This window comes from Manis javanica, chromosome 1 (genome assembly GCF_040802235.1).
Source record: "Manis javanica isolate MJ-LG chromosome 1, MJ_LKY, whole genome shotgun sequence".
Lineage (NCBI taxonomy): Eukaryota > Metazoa > Chordata > Mammalia > Pholidota > Manidae > Manis > Manis javanica.
Window position 1 is genome coordinate 163620380 of NC_133156.1, and position 15804 is coordinate 163636183.

General features: G+C 38.1%; 1 protein-coding gene across 3 annotated transcripts in view; it reads left to right on the plus strand.

Annotated features, from left to right (window-relative positions):
* TMEM131 (transmembrane protein 131) overlaps positions 1-15804 on the plus strand; it is a 234962-nt gene that overhangs the window by 112760 nt on the left and 106398 nt on the right. For all 3 annotated transcript variants that reach the window (XM_073240054.1, XM_073240060.1, XM_036994615.2), the window contains exon 4: positions 3250-3318. In XM_073240054.1, the coding sequence (XP_073096155.1) occupies positions 3250-3318 (69 nt within the window). The remainder of the gene's footprint in view (positions 1-3249; positions 3319-15804) is intronic.

Here is a 15804-nt window from a genome sequence, read left to right on the forward strand (position 1 = left end):
CTAGAAAAACATTTTAAATTTCCTATACAAACTCCTAAAACTCCAAGAAGACCTCATAAGCTTCATTTGGGAGCTACCTGCATAACTTTAGCCTTACCTGGCAGTTCACCAAGCAATATAGACAGTGTCCCATGAGATTTCTTGCCCTCCAGTTGTTTTCTTGCTTGAAGTTAGAAAATAGTCTTTATTCATCTCCTTATTCCCAGATAGTTAGTATTTTAGTGAAAATTAAAATATTGTGCTGAAGCTTTCAAAACATATAATCACTGATCACTGCAGAAAGCATAAAATCATGCAGTATACTATTACAGTATCTCAGATTTGGTTTCTCTGAAATTGGCAGAGGCTACCATTTTTCACATTGCTTCTTCTTCTCCAGCTTATTTTTCAACATAGATTTGCAAACATTTGCTTTCTGTTTATTAATAAAGCACTAAATAATGTCACACCTTTTCTAAATAAACATAGTAGCAACCATCTCAAAAAGCTGCAGATACAAGACAGCTATGTAATTAAATGTTTGGTTCTGTCATAAGACAACTTGTGTACCTATTCAAATATTAAACTGTTACTTAAATATAGGTCTGTTGTTTTTGAAAATATGAATTTATGAGGGAATCACCTTTTGTGTATTGTTCCCTCTGTCTCATATGCTGTGAGCCTTCTGTAAATACCACAGTTAATAGTTGCTGGGCACCACTTCTATGGAGCCTTTCATGGGAGGTCTTCACCCACACAAGGCTTAAAAAAAGAATAACAGGTCTAAGGATTTAACAGGAAGAAATAAAATTATTGTTGCTTGCAGATGATTTGTCTACAGAGATAATCAAGATAGTGATCATTTTGGCAACACATAAAGTAATGGGAAAATCTAAGAGAATCTAGACAAAATTAGAATTAACTCACCAAAGTGACTGGGTATAAGATGAGGATACAAAAATCAATAACTTCTTTATATAAAGCAATAATCATATATATCCAGCTGCCTACCTGATGTCTCCATCTAGATATGATACCTCAAATTTAAATGTCTAAAGCGATAAATACTCTTGGACATCTATGCATTTACCCTTCCCCACCTCTAGCCCACTTCTCCGTGTTCTGACTATATTCAGTTTCTCAGGCTAAAATTTAAGGATTAAGTCATCCTTGATTCCTCTCTTCTTCCTCTCACACTCCAAAGTCAGTCCATTAGCATGACCAGATGTCTCTCGCTTCCAAATATGTTCAGAAACAAGTCACTTCTTCCTGCCCCTTAAAATCCTCCTAGACGTGGCAGCCATTCCTCTTGTCAGACTACTTACTGCAGGCCTTCCTTGCTTCCACTTTCAGGTTCCTGTAGCCTCTTCTTCAGATAGCATTCAGAATTAACCTCTTCAGATGTGTGAGATAATGTTACTTTTGCTTAAAACACTGCAGAGGCTTTTGATTAAACTTAGAATTAAATTCAGACTCCTCCAAGGAGACTTGGCCTTTGTACCACTTTGATTTCAGCCCTTACCTCCTCTCTATTCTTCCCTTCCCTCTGGCCACTTCAGCCCCCTTGCTCCTCAACATGACAGGTATATCCCTTTCTTCCCCCAAATTGCCACCTTTCAGATCTCATCTACAGCGTCCCTCCTTCTGTGTTGGATTTGTCTTTATATGTCACACATCATTACCTGGTATGTTCCGTTTTTTTCTCCCCTCCTGGGATGTTAGTACCAGGATGAGAGCAGGCTCTTTGCTGTGTTTCTGTAGCCTCAGCCACTCGACAACCCCTGATACTTGGTATATTTGTGTTGAATGAATGGAGTATGTGCTTTTTTTCACCTTGCCTGCCCATTTTAGACATTTCCATTTACAGCTTAAGGAACAAACCAGTTCTGTGAAAGGAAAAAAACTGTCTCAATCTCTTCTGCTCTCCAGCATCTAACAGTGTTCATGTCTGTAATGAATTAATGACTTACACACATTTACTTTATGAATTCTACTTTTTCTTCATTGATTGGACTAAGATTTTATATGTTTGGATCTCACACCATTAAAACTGATGGGCTGATAAGTATCTTTTTATTTTAAAGGTGCCAGAGAGTGTTCCTAGTATATATCATGCCTAAGAAGAACAGAAATCAAGAGAGTAGATTCTGTACATCCTGCTCCATGTGGCAGCCCTCTTGTGAGGAATTGTACCATTTTTGTCCCAGGGGCTTCAGTTTTGTGCTTTAGTAAAAGTTTGGTGTTTTCCTTCTTAGTCTGTTACCTTTCTGTTCCACATATGTAGAAGGATTATCAAGCAGCCTAGAGGAATATTCTTAATTGGTTGGCTAAAAACACCATAAGACTTGATTATTTAACTCAGTTATTCCACTACTTAACTATTTAACCTTTATAGAATTGAATTAAAGTTAAATTTCCTACATATTCTGAATGCCTGTCTATTTCCTGTATTTCCTGAGAATGAAATTACTGTGTCTCTTGAAGCTTGTGTTCTTGTGAGTTCTGGTGATGATGGAAATAAAGTCTCACAGAATGGGTTTTGCTGTAAGCTCATTTCTTAAACTACAACAGAAAGATACATACCTACTATTTGGAAACTTTAGTAGCTGACTTTCTGACTTTCTCAGTATATAAGCAGATGACTTTAGTTATGGACTCCTCCCACCCACCAAGGTCACTTACACATTGCATCATTGTTAGGTTTTAGTGATATCTAGGAGGTTTGCTATTCAGAAATCTGTTTTAGTGAGTTCTAGTATCAAGTGAGGTAGTTGGAAATGATGCTCAAATATTTAGGCCAAAATGTCATAGATCATTGTGTTCTAGACTCTCAGAAAGGTATTTCAGTTCTTGCCAATTTCTCTTCCAAAATTTGTTGTTGTTTATTTCCTTTGCCACTCTATAGTTACAGTGTGATCGTGGTTTTTATCTCTTTATATTGTCTGCCAAGTATGTGTAATTGAATTAACTATTATTCATTGTACATGTGTCAAAAAATGAACATATTAAGGTATATTGTTATCAATTACATCAACCAAATTTCAACATTCAGTCTATGTGAGCATTTTCTGCTTCCATACCTTTGAGTAGGAAAAAACTTGATAATTTCCTTGAATAAGAAAAGCAGTGCACATTCCTAACAGAACATTAGACTCCACCATCTTTTCTGAAGATGCTTTCTTGTGACAAACCTCAAGTGTCTGACTTCTGTTTGGAGAAATATGTATTTTAAAAATTTGCTTCTTATGCTGTTCTCTTTTTTACTTACAGTATTTCTCTGTATCGGGGTAATTGCAGACCTATACGATTTGAGCCACCAATGCTGGATTTCCATGAACAGTAAGTAAAAAGTTTTCAGACCAAGTTTCCCATTAAATTATTATGTCCATTTTATGCATGCGTTCATCTTGCCTTTTTGGTTGTGTTGTCTATATGAGAAAGTTACATTTTCAAGTCATCAGGGAAACAAATGACGTTGAACGTAGTTTGAAAATGAGACACAAATGTCTATTATGAGTCTAACATTACAGTATTAACTTTTGGACTTTCAAAAATACCCACATAATGGAGTCGCTGGTCCAGAGGATCGGATCTTCAGAAACAGCATAAAACTTACAGGTTGCCTTTTCTGATTAGCACTTCATTTCCATTTTTTATTATTTAAAATTTTCCTTGAGGTTAGAAGGATTTGTGGTATTTATTTGATGCATATGCCTTTAAAGTACAAACTTTATGCATTACTGTGTAAGTAGTAATATCACCATCCCTAAAGGGTAAACAAAAGCTAATTCTGCAGAAAACCTGCAGAATTGCTTCCACAAACCATACTTCTGGCTTACCTTCTACCTCGGCATCCTAGGTTTTGCACATCTCAGATATTCTAAGGGGAAAACAAGTCTTCACCTGTATTTGGTTCCAACTCAGTTAGCAACTGGATAAAGGGAGCATCTTGACTGATGTTAACTCTTAGAGCAGTGCCACTCTGGTAAGTTAGCAGAAGAAAAGAATTGAAAAGGGAAGCTCTGTGTAGATCTGTTCTGACTTAATAAATGACAATTATAATTTTCTTTAATGTTGTCAAAGTTGTAGTTAATCACTTTTTACTATAGTAAACACATTAAGTTTCAATGATTTATTTACAATCTTATACTTAGAATAATCAAATATATCAGTTGTACTTGTACATAACCGTGATAGAGTAGTTACCATAAGGAGAAATAGCTCATAGCAATTCTGTCTTTTCAGGAGATTACATTCTTACAGAGATCATGCATTTTAGGTATGGGAGTGCAGAGAGACATTTGCATGCTTCTTTGGGCACTTCTAGATGGAATCAGTATTTGGGAATAGTCATTCTGTAAGTAAATTGACTTGTATTAATTAGGTGTTAGATTTAATGACCATAATGTCTAGATAGGAAATACATCACTATTATTTCTATCCTGTAAAATAGGTTTAGGTACAATGTTGAGATTGAAAGGAACATAGAGTTCTTAATCCAAATCACAAAAATATATCACTCATTGTCTCCTTCTGTCAAATACAAAATGAAACATGTCATGTGTTTGGATCTTTATCAAGAGACTTCCTTATATTTAAAATAACAGTGAGTTTTCTCTCTCCAGTAAAATTCTCTTTGAGTGTGTTCTCATTCTAGAGTGGGTCAGAAGAGAGGCTGATGAATTCTGTTCTAAGACTGTGGTATGAATGGTATTTATGATGACATATGAGGGTGGGAACAAGTGAGATCAGTATGTAGTAATAAAAGTTTTAGTCTAAAACTGTGTGTATTCTTATTTTGAAAAGCTTAGCAGTAACCATTCTAGAGAGGTTGTTTCAAAAGTTGTATCTAACCTTTTCACATTACTATTTGTTTTTTGAGGGGGATTTTCAAATTTCATGTACCCTTGAGGTAAAGAAATTTTCAGGAATTCAGAATATCTGAATTGGAATTGCAAATTCCTGTTCCAATCTGTCCCTTAACCTTTAAAAAATTCCCCACCTCTGAAATAGGAGAAATTGAGATAAGGTCAAGCAAGATTCTGGACTAGTGGTTTTAACCTTCTATGGATCTCTTTAAAAATAGATGAAAGTTATGAAACATCTTCCTTACTCTCTCCAAATGCACGTGCATGCACACACACACACACACACACACACACACACACACACACACACACACACAGTTGTGCATATAAACAAATTTTGCAAATAGGTTCAAGGGTTTTCTAGACATCCCCTCAAAGTACCATATCTGGATCCTTAAGAGCTAGCGAAGAATTCCTGTTCTAGGCCACAGGCTATTAAATCACTATAAAACTTAGTGGGTTTTTGCTTCTAATACATATATAGTACATGTCCACTATAGTAAACTTAGAAGATACTTAATCAAGAGAAAGAAGACAGTAAAAAATTACCAACAATCCAGTCACTCAGAAACATTAACATGGAGCTTTTATCTTTCAGGTCCTTTTCCTATGCACTTATATGTATTTACTGAGTTACAAAAACATAACCATATTTTCTGCATATAAACTATTTTATAACCTGCCTTCTAAACATAATATATTGTACATTTTTTATTCCAGTTAATTTTGTTATGTTATTTTATGGTATCAAAGAACATCAAATTGTATGGATATATCAAATTAATTTATTGTGTTTGTAATTCTTTTAAACTTTTTGTTCTTGTAATCAGTGTTGAAACTAATGATTTACACACATTGTAACTATTTCCTCAGGAGAGAGTCCTAAAAATGAAATTGTGAGATGAAAGGATATTCAGGAAACAAAGAATTTTAGTTAATATTTAGGCTAGAAAACAATTTGTTGTCATGAATAGGAGAACTGATAGTAATAAATGAATTAATCTATGACTAGAGAGGAAATAAATGAGATTTCCATAAGAGACGGGTGCTGATCTTAGAGAAACTGGAATCTCAAGAGTTGGGGTCTGGAAGATTTGTTGAATGTGTGAATGGACAGATGAGCTCCCATACAAACAAGGGTCTGGTAATGCAATTTATTTGAAGCATAGCACGCACAGGAAAGGAATATAGTAGTTATACTGGACTATCACTAAAGTACCAAATTTTTTTTTTGGTATCATTAATCTACAGTTACATGAGGAACATTATATTTACTAAGCTCCCCACCACAAACCCCGTTACAGTCACTGTCCATTAGCGTAGTAAGATGCTGTAGAGTCACTACTTGTCCTCTCTGTGTTGGACAGTCCTCGCCGTGCCTCCCACCACATTATACATGCTAATCGTAATGCTCTGTTTCTTCCTCCCCTCCCTTATCCCTCCCTCCCCACCCTTCCTACTCAGTCCCTTTCCCTTTGGTAACTGTTAGTCCATTCTTGGGTTCTGTGATTCTGCTGCTGCTTTGTTCCTTCAGTTTTCCTTTGTTCTTATACTCCACATATGAGTGAAATCATTTGGTACTTGTCTTTCCCCACGTAGCTTATTTCACTGCACATAATACCCTCTAGCTCCATCCATGTTGTGCAAATGGTAGGATCTGTTTTCTTATGACTGAATAATATTTCATTGCGTATATGTACCACATCTTCTTTATCCATTCATCTACTGATGGACACTTAGGTTGCTTCCATTTCTTGGCTATTGTAAATAGTGCTGCGATAAACATAGGGGTGCATCTGTCTTTTTCAAACTGGGCTGCTGTGTTCTTAGGGTAAATTCCTAGAAGTGGAATTCCTGGGTCAAATGGTATTTCTATTTTGAGCTTTTTGAGGAACCTCCATACTGCTTTCCACAATGGCTGAACTAATTTACATTCCCACCAGCAGTGTAGGAGGGTTCCCCTTTCTCCACAACCTTGCCAACATTTGTTGTTGTTTGTCTTTTGGATGGTGGCGATCCTTACTGGTGTGAAGTGATATTTCATTGTGGTTTTAATTTGCATTTCTCTGATGAGTAGTGATGTGGAGCATCTTTCATGTGTCTGTTGGCCATCTGAATTTCTTCTTTGGAGAAGTGTCTGGTCAGCTCCTCTGCCTGTTTTTTAATTGGATTATTTGCTTTTTGTTTGTTTAGGTGTGTGAGCTCTTTATATATTTTGGATGTCAACCCTTTATCGGATCTGTCATTTATGAATATATTCTCCCATACTGTAGGATGCCTTTTTGTTCTATTGATTGTGTCCTTGGCTGCACAGAAGCTTTTCAGCTTGATATAGTCCCACTTGTTCATTTTTGCTTTTGTTTCCATTGCCCAGGGAGATAAGTTCATGAAGAAGTCACTCATGTTTATGTCCAAGAGATTTTTGCCTATGTTTTTTCTAAGAGTTTTATGGTTTCATGACTTACATTCAGGTCTTTGATCCATTTCTAAGTTACTTTTGTGTGTAGGGTTAGACAATGATCCAATTTCATTCTCTTACATGTAGCTGTCCAGTTTTGCTAACACCAGCTGTTGAAGAGGCTGTCATTTCCCCATTGTATGTCCATGGCTCCTTTATTGTATATTAATTGACCATATATGTTTGGGTTAATATCTGGACTCTCTATTCTGTTTCACTGGTCTGTGGGTCTGTTCTTGTGCCAGTACCAAACTTTCTTGATTACTGTGGCTTTGTAGTAGAGCTTGAAGTTGGGGAGCAAGATCCCCCCCACTTTATTCTTCCTCCTCAGGATTGCTTTGGCTATTTAGGGTCTTCGGTGGTTCCATATGAATTTTTGAACTATTTGTTCCAGTTCGTTGAAGAATGCTGTTGGTAATTTGATAGGGATTGCATTGAATCTATAGATTGCTTTGGGCAGGATAGCCATTTTGATAATATTATTTCTTCCTAGCCAAGAGCTTGGGATGAGTTTCCATTTGTTAGTGTCCTCTTTAATTTCTCCTTAAAGTGTCTTGTAGTTTTCAGGGTATAGGTCTTTCACTTCCTTGGTTAGGTTTATTCCTAGGTATTTTATTCTTTTTGTTGCTATTGTGAATGGAATTGTTTTCCTGATTTGTCTTTCTATTAGTTCATTGTTAGTGTGTAGGAAAGCCACACATTTCTAAGTATTAATTTTGTATTCTGCAACTTTGCTGAATTCCAATATTAGTTCTAGTAGTTTTGGAGTGGAGTCTTTAGGGTATTTTATGTATACTATCATGTCATCTGCAAATAGTGACAGTTTGACTTCTTTGCCAAGCTGGATTCCTTGTATTTTTTTGTTTTGTCTAATTGCCATGGCTAGGACCTCCAGTACTATGTTGTATAACAGTAGGGAGAGTGGGCATCCCTGTCGTGTTCTCGATCTTAGAGGAAAAACTTTCTACTTCTTGCTGTTCAGTATGATGTTGGCTGTGGGTTTATCATATATGGCCTTTATTATGTTGACGTACTTGCCCTGTTTACCCATTTTGTTTAGAGTTTTTATCATGAATGGATGTTGAATTTTGTCGAATGCTTTTTCAGTGTCTGTAGAGATGATCATGTGATTTTTGTCCTTCTTTTTGTTGATGTGGTGGATGATGTCAATGGATTTTTGAATGCTGTACCATTCTTGCATCCCTGAGATGAATCCCACTTGGTCATGGTGTATAATCCTCTTGATGTATTTTTGAATTCAGTGTGCTAATATTTTGTTGACTATTTTTGCACCTATGTTCATCAGGGATATTGATCTTTAATTTTCTTTATTGGTGGGGTCTTTGCCTGATTTTGTTATTAGGGTGATGCTGGCTTCATAGAATGAGTTTGGAAGTATTCCCTCCTCTTCTGTTTTTTGGGAAACTTTAAGGAGAAATGGGTATTATGTCTTCTCTGTATGTCTGATAAAATTCCGCTGTAAATCTGTCTGGCCCGGGGGTTTTGCTCTTGGGTAGTTTTTTATTACCGCTTCAGTTTCATTGCTGGAAATTGGTCTGTTTAGATTTTGTGTTTCTTCCTTGGTCAGTCTTGGAAGGTTGTATTTTTCTAGGAAGTTGTCCATTTCTTCTAGGTTTTCCAGCTTGTTAGCATATAAGTTTTCATAGTATTCTCTAATAATTCTTTGTATTTCTGTGGGGTCCATCATGATTTTTCCTTTCTCGTTACTTATTCTTTTGATGTGTGTTGACTCTCTTTTTCTCTTAATAAGTCTGGCTAGAGGCTTATCTATTTTGTTTATTTTCTCAAAGAACAAGCTCTTGCTTTCTTTGATTTTTTTCTATTGTTTTATTCTTCTCAATTTTATTTATTTCTACTCTAATCTTTATTATGTCCCTTTTTCTGCTGACCTTAGGCCTCAATTGTTCTTCTTTTTCCAATTTCGATAATTGTGACATTAGACTATTCATTTGGTATTGTTCTTCCTTCTGTAAATATGCCTGGATTGCTATATACTTTCCTCTGAAGACTGCTTTTGCTGTGTCCCACAGAAGTTGTAACTTTGTGTTGCTGTTGTCATTTGTTTCCATATATTGCTTGATCTCTATTTGAATTTGGTTGTTGATCCATTGATTATTTAGGAGCATGTTGTTATGCCTTCATGTGTTTGTGAGCCTTTTTGCTTTCTTTGTACAATTTATTTCTAGTTCTATACCTTTGTGGTCTGAGAATTTGGTTGGTAGAATTTCAGTCTTCTTGGATTTACTGAGACTCTTTTTTGTGGCCTAGTATGTGGTCTATTCTGGAGAATGTTCCATGTGCACTTGAGAAGAATGTGTATCCTGTTGCTTTTGGGTGTAGAGTTCTGTAGATGTCTATTAGGTCTGTCTGTTCTACTGTGTTGTTCAGTGCCTCTGTGTCCTTACTTATTTTCTGTCTGGTGGATCTGTCCTTTGGAGTGAGTGGTGTGTTGAAGTCTCCTAAAATGAATGCATTGCATTGTATTTCCTCCTTTACTTCTGTTAGTACTTGTTTCACATATGTTGGTGCTCCTGTATTGGGTGTATATATATATTTATAATGGTTATATCCTCTTGTTGGACTGAGCTCTTTATCATTATGTAATGTCCTTCTTTATGTCTTGTTACTTTCTTCGTTTTGAAGTCTATTTTGTCTGATAGTAGTACTACAGCACCTGTTTTTTTCTCCCTGTTGTTTGCATTAAATATCTTTTTCCATCCCTTCACTTTTAGTCTGTGCCTGTCTTTGGGTTTGAGGTGAGTCTCTTGCAAGCAGCATATAGATGGGTCTTGCTTTTTTATCCATTCTATTACTCTGTGTCTTTTGATTGGTACATTCAGTCCATTTACATTTAGGGTGATTATTGAAATATATGTACTATTGCCATTGCTGGCTTTAGATTCGTGGTTACCAAAGATTCAAGGTTAGCTACTTGACTATCTTACCATCTAACTTAGCTCACTGATTGAGCTATTATAAACACGGTGTGATGATTCTTTATGTCTCCCACTTTTTATTCGTCCTCCTCCATTCTTTATATGTTAGGTGTTTTATTTTGTGCTCTTTTGTGTTTCCTTTGACTGCTTTTATGGGTTGTTGATTTTATTTTTTGCCTTTGGTTAGTATTTGGTTGGTCTGCTTTCTTTGCTGTGATTTTATTTTCTCTGGTGACATCTATTTAGTCGTAGGAGTGCTTCCATCTAGAGCAGTCCCTCTAAAATACCCTGTAGAGGTGGTTTGTGGGAGGCAAATTCCCTCAACTTTTGCTTGTCTGGGAATTGTTTAATCCCTCCTTCAAATTTAAATGATAATTGTGCTGGATATAGTATTCTTGGTTCAAGGCCCTTCTGTTTCATTGCATTAAATATATCATGCCATTCTCTTCTGGTCTGTAATGTTTCTGTTGATAAGTCTGCTGATAGCCTGATGGGTTTTCCTTTGTAGGTGACCTTTTTTCTCTCTCTGGCTGCCTCTAATACTCTGTCCTTGTCCTTGATCTTTGCCATTTTTATTATTATGTGTCTTGGTGTTGTCTTCCTTGGGCTCCTTCTGTTGGGAGTTCTGTGTGCTTCCGTGGTCTGAGTGACTATTTCCTCCCCCAGTTTGGGGGAGTTTTCAGCAATTATTTCTTCACATACACTTTCTATCCCTTTTTCTCTCTCTTTTTCTGGTACCCTTATAATGCAGATTTTGTTCTATTTGGATTGGTCACACAGTTCTCTTAATATTCTTTCATTCGTGAAGATCCTTTTATCTCTCTCTGCATCAGCTCTCTGCTTTCCTGTTCTCTGATTTCTATTCCATTAACAGCCTCTTGCACCTCATCTATTCTGCTTTTATGTCCTTCCAGAGATTGTTTTATTTCTGTTCCTCCCCCACCTTTATCTGTTAGCGCTTGCATTTTTCTCTGCAGCTCCATTAGCATTGTTGTGACCTTTATTTTGAATTCTTTTTGGGGAAGATTGGTTAAATCTATCTCCCCAGGTTCCCTCTCAGGGGATGTCTGGGTTATTCTTGTCTGTATCAAATTCCTCTGCCTTTTCATGGCGATGGAGGTAGTCATAGACAGTTGGCACGTGTGTCAGCTGGGAGAACAAAGTCCCTTCCTGCTTGCCTGTTGCATTCCCTTCCTGTGAGAACTGCGACTCCTCGTGGCTTGTGCTGGGCAGCTGCACGCTGACGTGGCCTCTGAGTCTGGCTCGGGTGGCTGCAGAAGAGGCTCTGTGGAGCTGCTGTGGGGGCGGCCGGTATCAGGCTGCTGCTTCACTATGGCGGGGCCGCGCCAGAAGGGTATTGGACTGGGAGGCTGTTTATCGCTGTGAGGGGCTTTAGAGCTGTGCTGCTGCCCAGGCGGTTCGGACGTCTGGAGTTCCCCAGGATTCCAAGCTGCTGGGCTGAGTGTGCCAGGACACTTCTGTCTAGCTGTGAGGCTCCTGTCCCTTTAAGACTTTCAAAAAACACTTTATTTTCTTTTGTCCCAGAGGCGCCAGCTGTGGGAACCTGCTCCCAGGTTTTACTGTTCCATTTCCCTAGTATCCAGCACACCATGCACTGTGTGTCTGCGCTCCTGGTGTGAATGACTAGGGCTGGGTATTTAGTAGTCCTGGGCTTGCACTCCCTCCCTGCTCCAACTCCTCTCCTGCTGGGGATCTGGGGTTGGGGTGGCGCTTGGGTCCTGCTGGGCCGTGGCTTGTATCTTACCCCCTTCGTGAGATGCTTGGTTCTCGCAGGTGTAGATGTAGCCTGGCTGTTGTACTGTATCTTCTGGTCTCTCTTTTAGGAATAGTTGTATTTGTTGTATTTTCAAAAATGTACATGGTTTTGGGGAGGATTTCCGCTGCCGTACTCATGCCGCCATCTTGGCTCCTCACCATCCCTCAAGTACCAAAGTTATATGCTACTCCAAAATCGGGGAAACAAAAGAAAAAGTAAAACATTTTACCATTACTTTACACTTTTCTGTGTCCAGTGTAAACTGGGAGCAGATGTGAACACATGTGTATTAGGGTTCAATCAGAAAGGTAGAACCAGTCGGAGATTTTATGTTTGTGTGTATATGTATATATGTTTTCATGAAGAATTGGCTTATACAGTTGTGGGAGCTGGTTAAGTAAGCCCAAAAGTGTACAGGGGCAGGTGGTAATGAAGGGAGGCATGTGAGTAGGCTCAAAGCCCAAGGGCACCAGTCGAAGCTTGCTGTGCACAGGCAGGCAGACAGGGAGATCCCCAGAAACAGAACATTGCAGATCCAGGTGTCATTTGGAGTCCCTTAGCTAAGACAAGAGCTAAGCTCTCTTTGAAAGGGCTTCCAACTGATTAAGGCAGGCCTGCCTAGAATAATCTCCCTTTTAATTAAAGTCAGCTGTTTAGGGACTTTAATTATGTCTGTTCTAATTGTTTTGATGTCTGCTCCCCTAGTAGACCAAGCTCTCAGTAAGTACACACTTATTCTTTGTATGTCTGGCACATACTTCACACTCAATAATTGCATTCAATACATTATTTTTAAGTTCTACAAGATTGCCTGATGATTTCTTCTGCTTTAGTTAAATTAGATTTTGATTTTCAAGTGTATATGCTGGCTACATTGAAAATTTGCTTTACCTTTTCTTCTTGATCCAACAGTGTACTGATTTAATGTCCATGCTGGAAATGTTTCATTTAACTAATACATACAGGATTAATTTGAGGACTTGAGAAGAAGTCTTTAACAGAACACTTTTTAATATTTTTTCCAGAAAATTTAAATAGAGTTGTCATTGCTTACCTACCACCTTGACTAATTCACTAAAGTTTTGGCTCATGTTTTCTATGAACTGTTTCTACTCCTTGTGGTCATTTTTGCTAAACCAGAAGTCGCTGTTAATTTTAAAACACCTTCGGAGTTTATGGAAGAACTCTTAAGTTGAATGGAATTTACACCTACAAGTAACATCTAATTGCCATTCTGGGCCTCCAAGAGAGGTGCAGGCCCCTCAGCAAGGACACAGCTTTTGTTCCCCTACTGCCCTCTGCAACTTCTTTCACAGAAAATTAATCTAATTACCTTTCTTCAAAAATAGGCTTTCTTTGTTTTCAGCCATTTTATTTAAATTTATTCCTTGATTCTATCTCTTTTCTCCTCTACCCCCCACCCCCAACAATTGGCTGGAGCAATCTGGGCTTGACCAACTCACCCCCACCCTCTACCCCAACCCCAATTAATAAAGCCAATGTTGTTAAATATTTCTCTGTTTCCATAACAACTCCCTTTTTCAAACATTTATTGCAGGCTGTAAAAGATGCTTTGAATAGAAACTTAGTTTACCAAGTTCTTTGGTTTATATAATTATTAAGTGTAGAAAATCTTGATTTCTAATATAAAGCTTAAAATGGAGACTGAATGGCTTTAAAAAAAATGGAAATTGAAGGACCTTTGGTAAAAATGGAGGTCTTTATTGTCAAGTTAAATTCAGTTCATCAGAGGTGTTTCTCCTTACTCACTGTTTGGTATCCCAATAGAATCAAATAAACTGTGTTTTCTAAAACGATGTTTAGTGCCTTTCAGCTTTTCAATTTCTTAATTGTTCCACCAACACCCTGGCTCAGCCCTCAATCTAAAATGCATTTGAAAGATGCTTGGATTTTGTGGTAATTGAGTGGAACGAAATACTGCGTGTTGATTTGGCCCAGTTTCCAGCCAAAAGTTGTGTCCAAGAGAGTGCTGTGTCACTGCATTCATAAAGTTTGTCTAAGGGCAGTTGCTCAGCTGTTGCCTGGCATTGCATTGTCATCTTTCTGTAGCATAGAAGACTTGCCACTGAGCACAAAATTGCAGGTTAGTTTCCAAGCTAATCTCTAATTCATAACTGCTTCTTCCTAATTTTTTTGAGCCTCAGATTCTTCTAAAATATGGACAGTTCATCAGCAGCTCTGCTCTAACAGGACAGAGAACAGCATATATTTGATGCAGTTTGGTTTATCTAAATAGTTCACACTGTTCCCTTTGACCCTACTTCTGTCTTTGGAGCAGCTGATAATGGAAACAGACAAGACCAGCACTGACAGGCATTTGTAAATCTTTGTTTTATTTTTAAACCTTACCTGTCTAGCCAAGCAGTAACACATACTGCTTTTTACAGCAGAATTCTAAGATGGTCCCCAAAATTCCTGGCCTCTAAAGTACATACACATACCTCCAAATTATATTCAATCAAACACTAATCTATATGTTGTGGTAAAGGAATTTTTAAATGTAATTAAGGTCCCAAATCAGTTGACCTTTAAGATAGGGAGATTATCTGGGGCCCTGACCTGATCACATGAGCCCTCTAAATCTGGCTGTAGCAGTCAGAGACACAAATAACAAAGATTTAAAATGTGACAGGTATTTGGTGCAATGCGAGTTTCTTTGTGCTGGTCTTAGAAAGGAAGGGGGCCTGTACAGCAAGAGCCTGAGAGCAACCTAAATTTTGCCAACAACCTGAATGAGCTTGGATTAGAAGAGGACTTTGAGCTTCAATGAGTGAGCCCCTGAGCAGATAAACCAGTCATGCTGTGCCTAGACTTTGACTTACAGAATTGTAAGATAATAAATGTGTGTCGCTTTAAGCCTCTTAAGTTTATGGTAAGTTGTTACGTAGCAGAAAATGAATGCATTGCTTATTTATATACAGGTAAGCATATATTAGTACTTCACCAGTTTTCCATGGTTTAGCATGACTTCTCCAGTCTCCCACTTTATCATGAATTCTGCTCACATCACCAAGGGAACTGATGTGAGGAAGGGGCAGAGGTAGCTGTTCATATGAGTCCATACGGGGGTCTGCTCAAGGAATGAATGCTCCCTCTGCTTCCAATGGTGGTAGAGTGTGCACAGCTAGAATAGCCTGCTGACACCCTTTCTGAGATATCCTCTGTTTTTGTCATGCCAAATTTCTTAGAACAACATAAGCAGATGACCCTTCTCCTCTGGCATAGATTTATTTCTCTGGGGTGTGGTCCAGGGCTTTCCTCCTTGATCCCGGAAGAAAGGGCAAGGCCAGCCTCCACAGCATTGCAGATCAAGCATTCTGACCCACTCCCTGCTTCTGGGCTCCTAGAAACACCAAACTTACTTCCTTACCCCTGTGGTCCTCCCTTGACAGCAAGCCATCTTCAGTTTTCTAGAAGGATCCCCCAAATTTCCAGTCCATTTATCTTAATCTTAACTGAGGTTGATTGCGCTGAGGTGTCCACGGGAGGGAAAGCATGAAGAATGAGTTCATAGTGAGGTGAATGGCTGGTTGCCAGTTAGCCTGTGGGACATTTGAATTGTAAAAGAGCATATTTGTTGAAGAAAGCACATTATTGGTGAATTTTCAGGGTACAATGAGGACATTTTAATTTTTGTGTACTGTTATTTGACTTACATGTCTCTCTCTGAGGAAAAAGAATTTTATCCATATTGTCTTCATACAGCTTCTCCCTGCATCATCATGCCCATAGTTTGAGACCCTG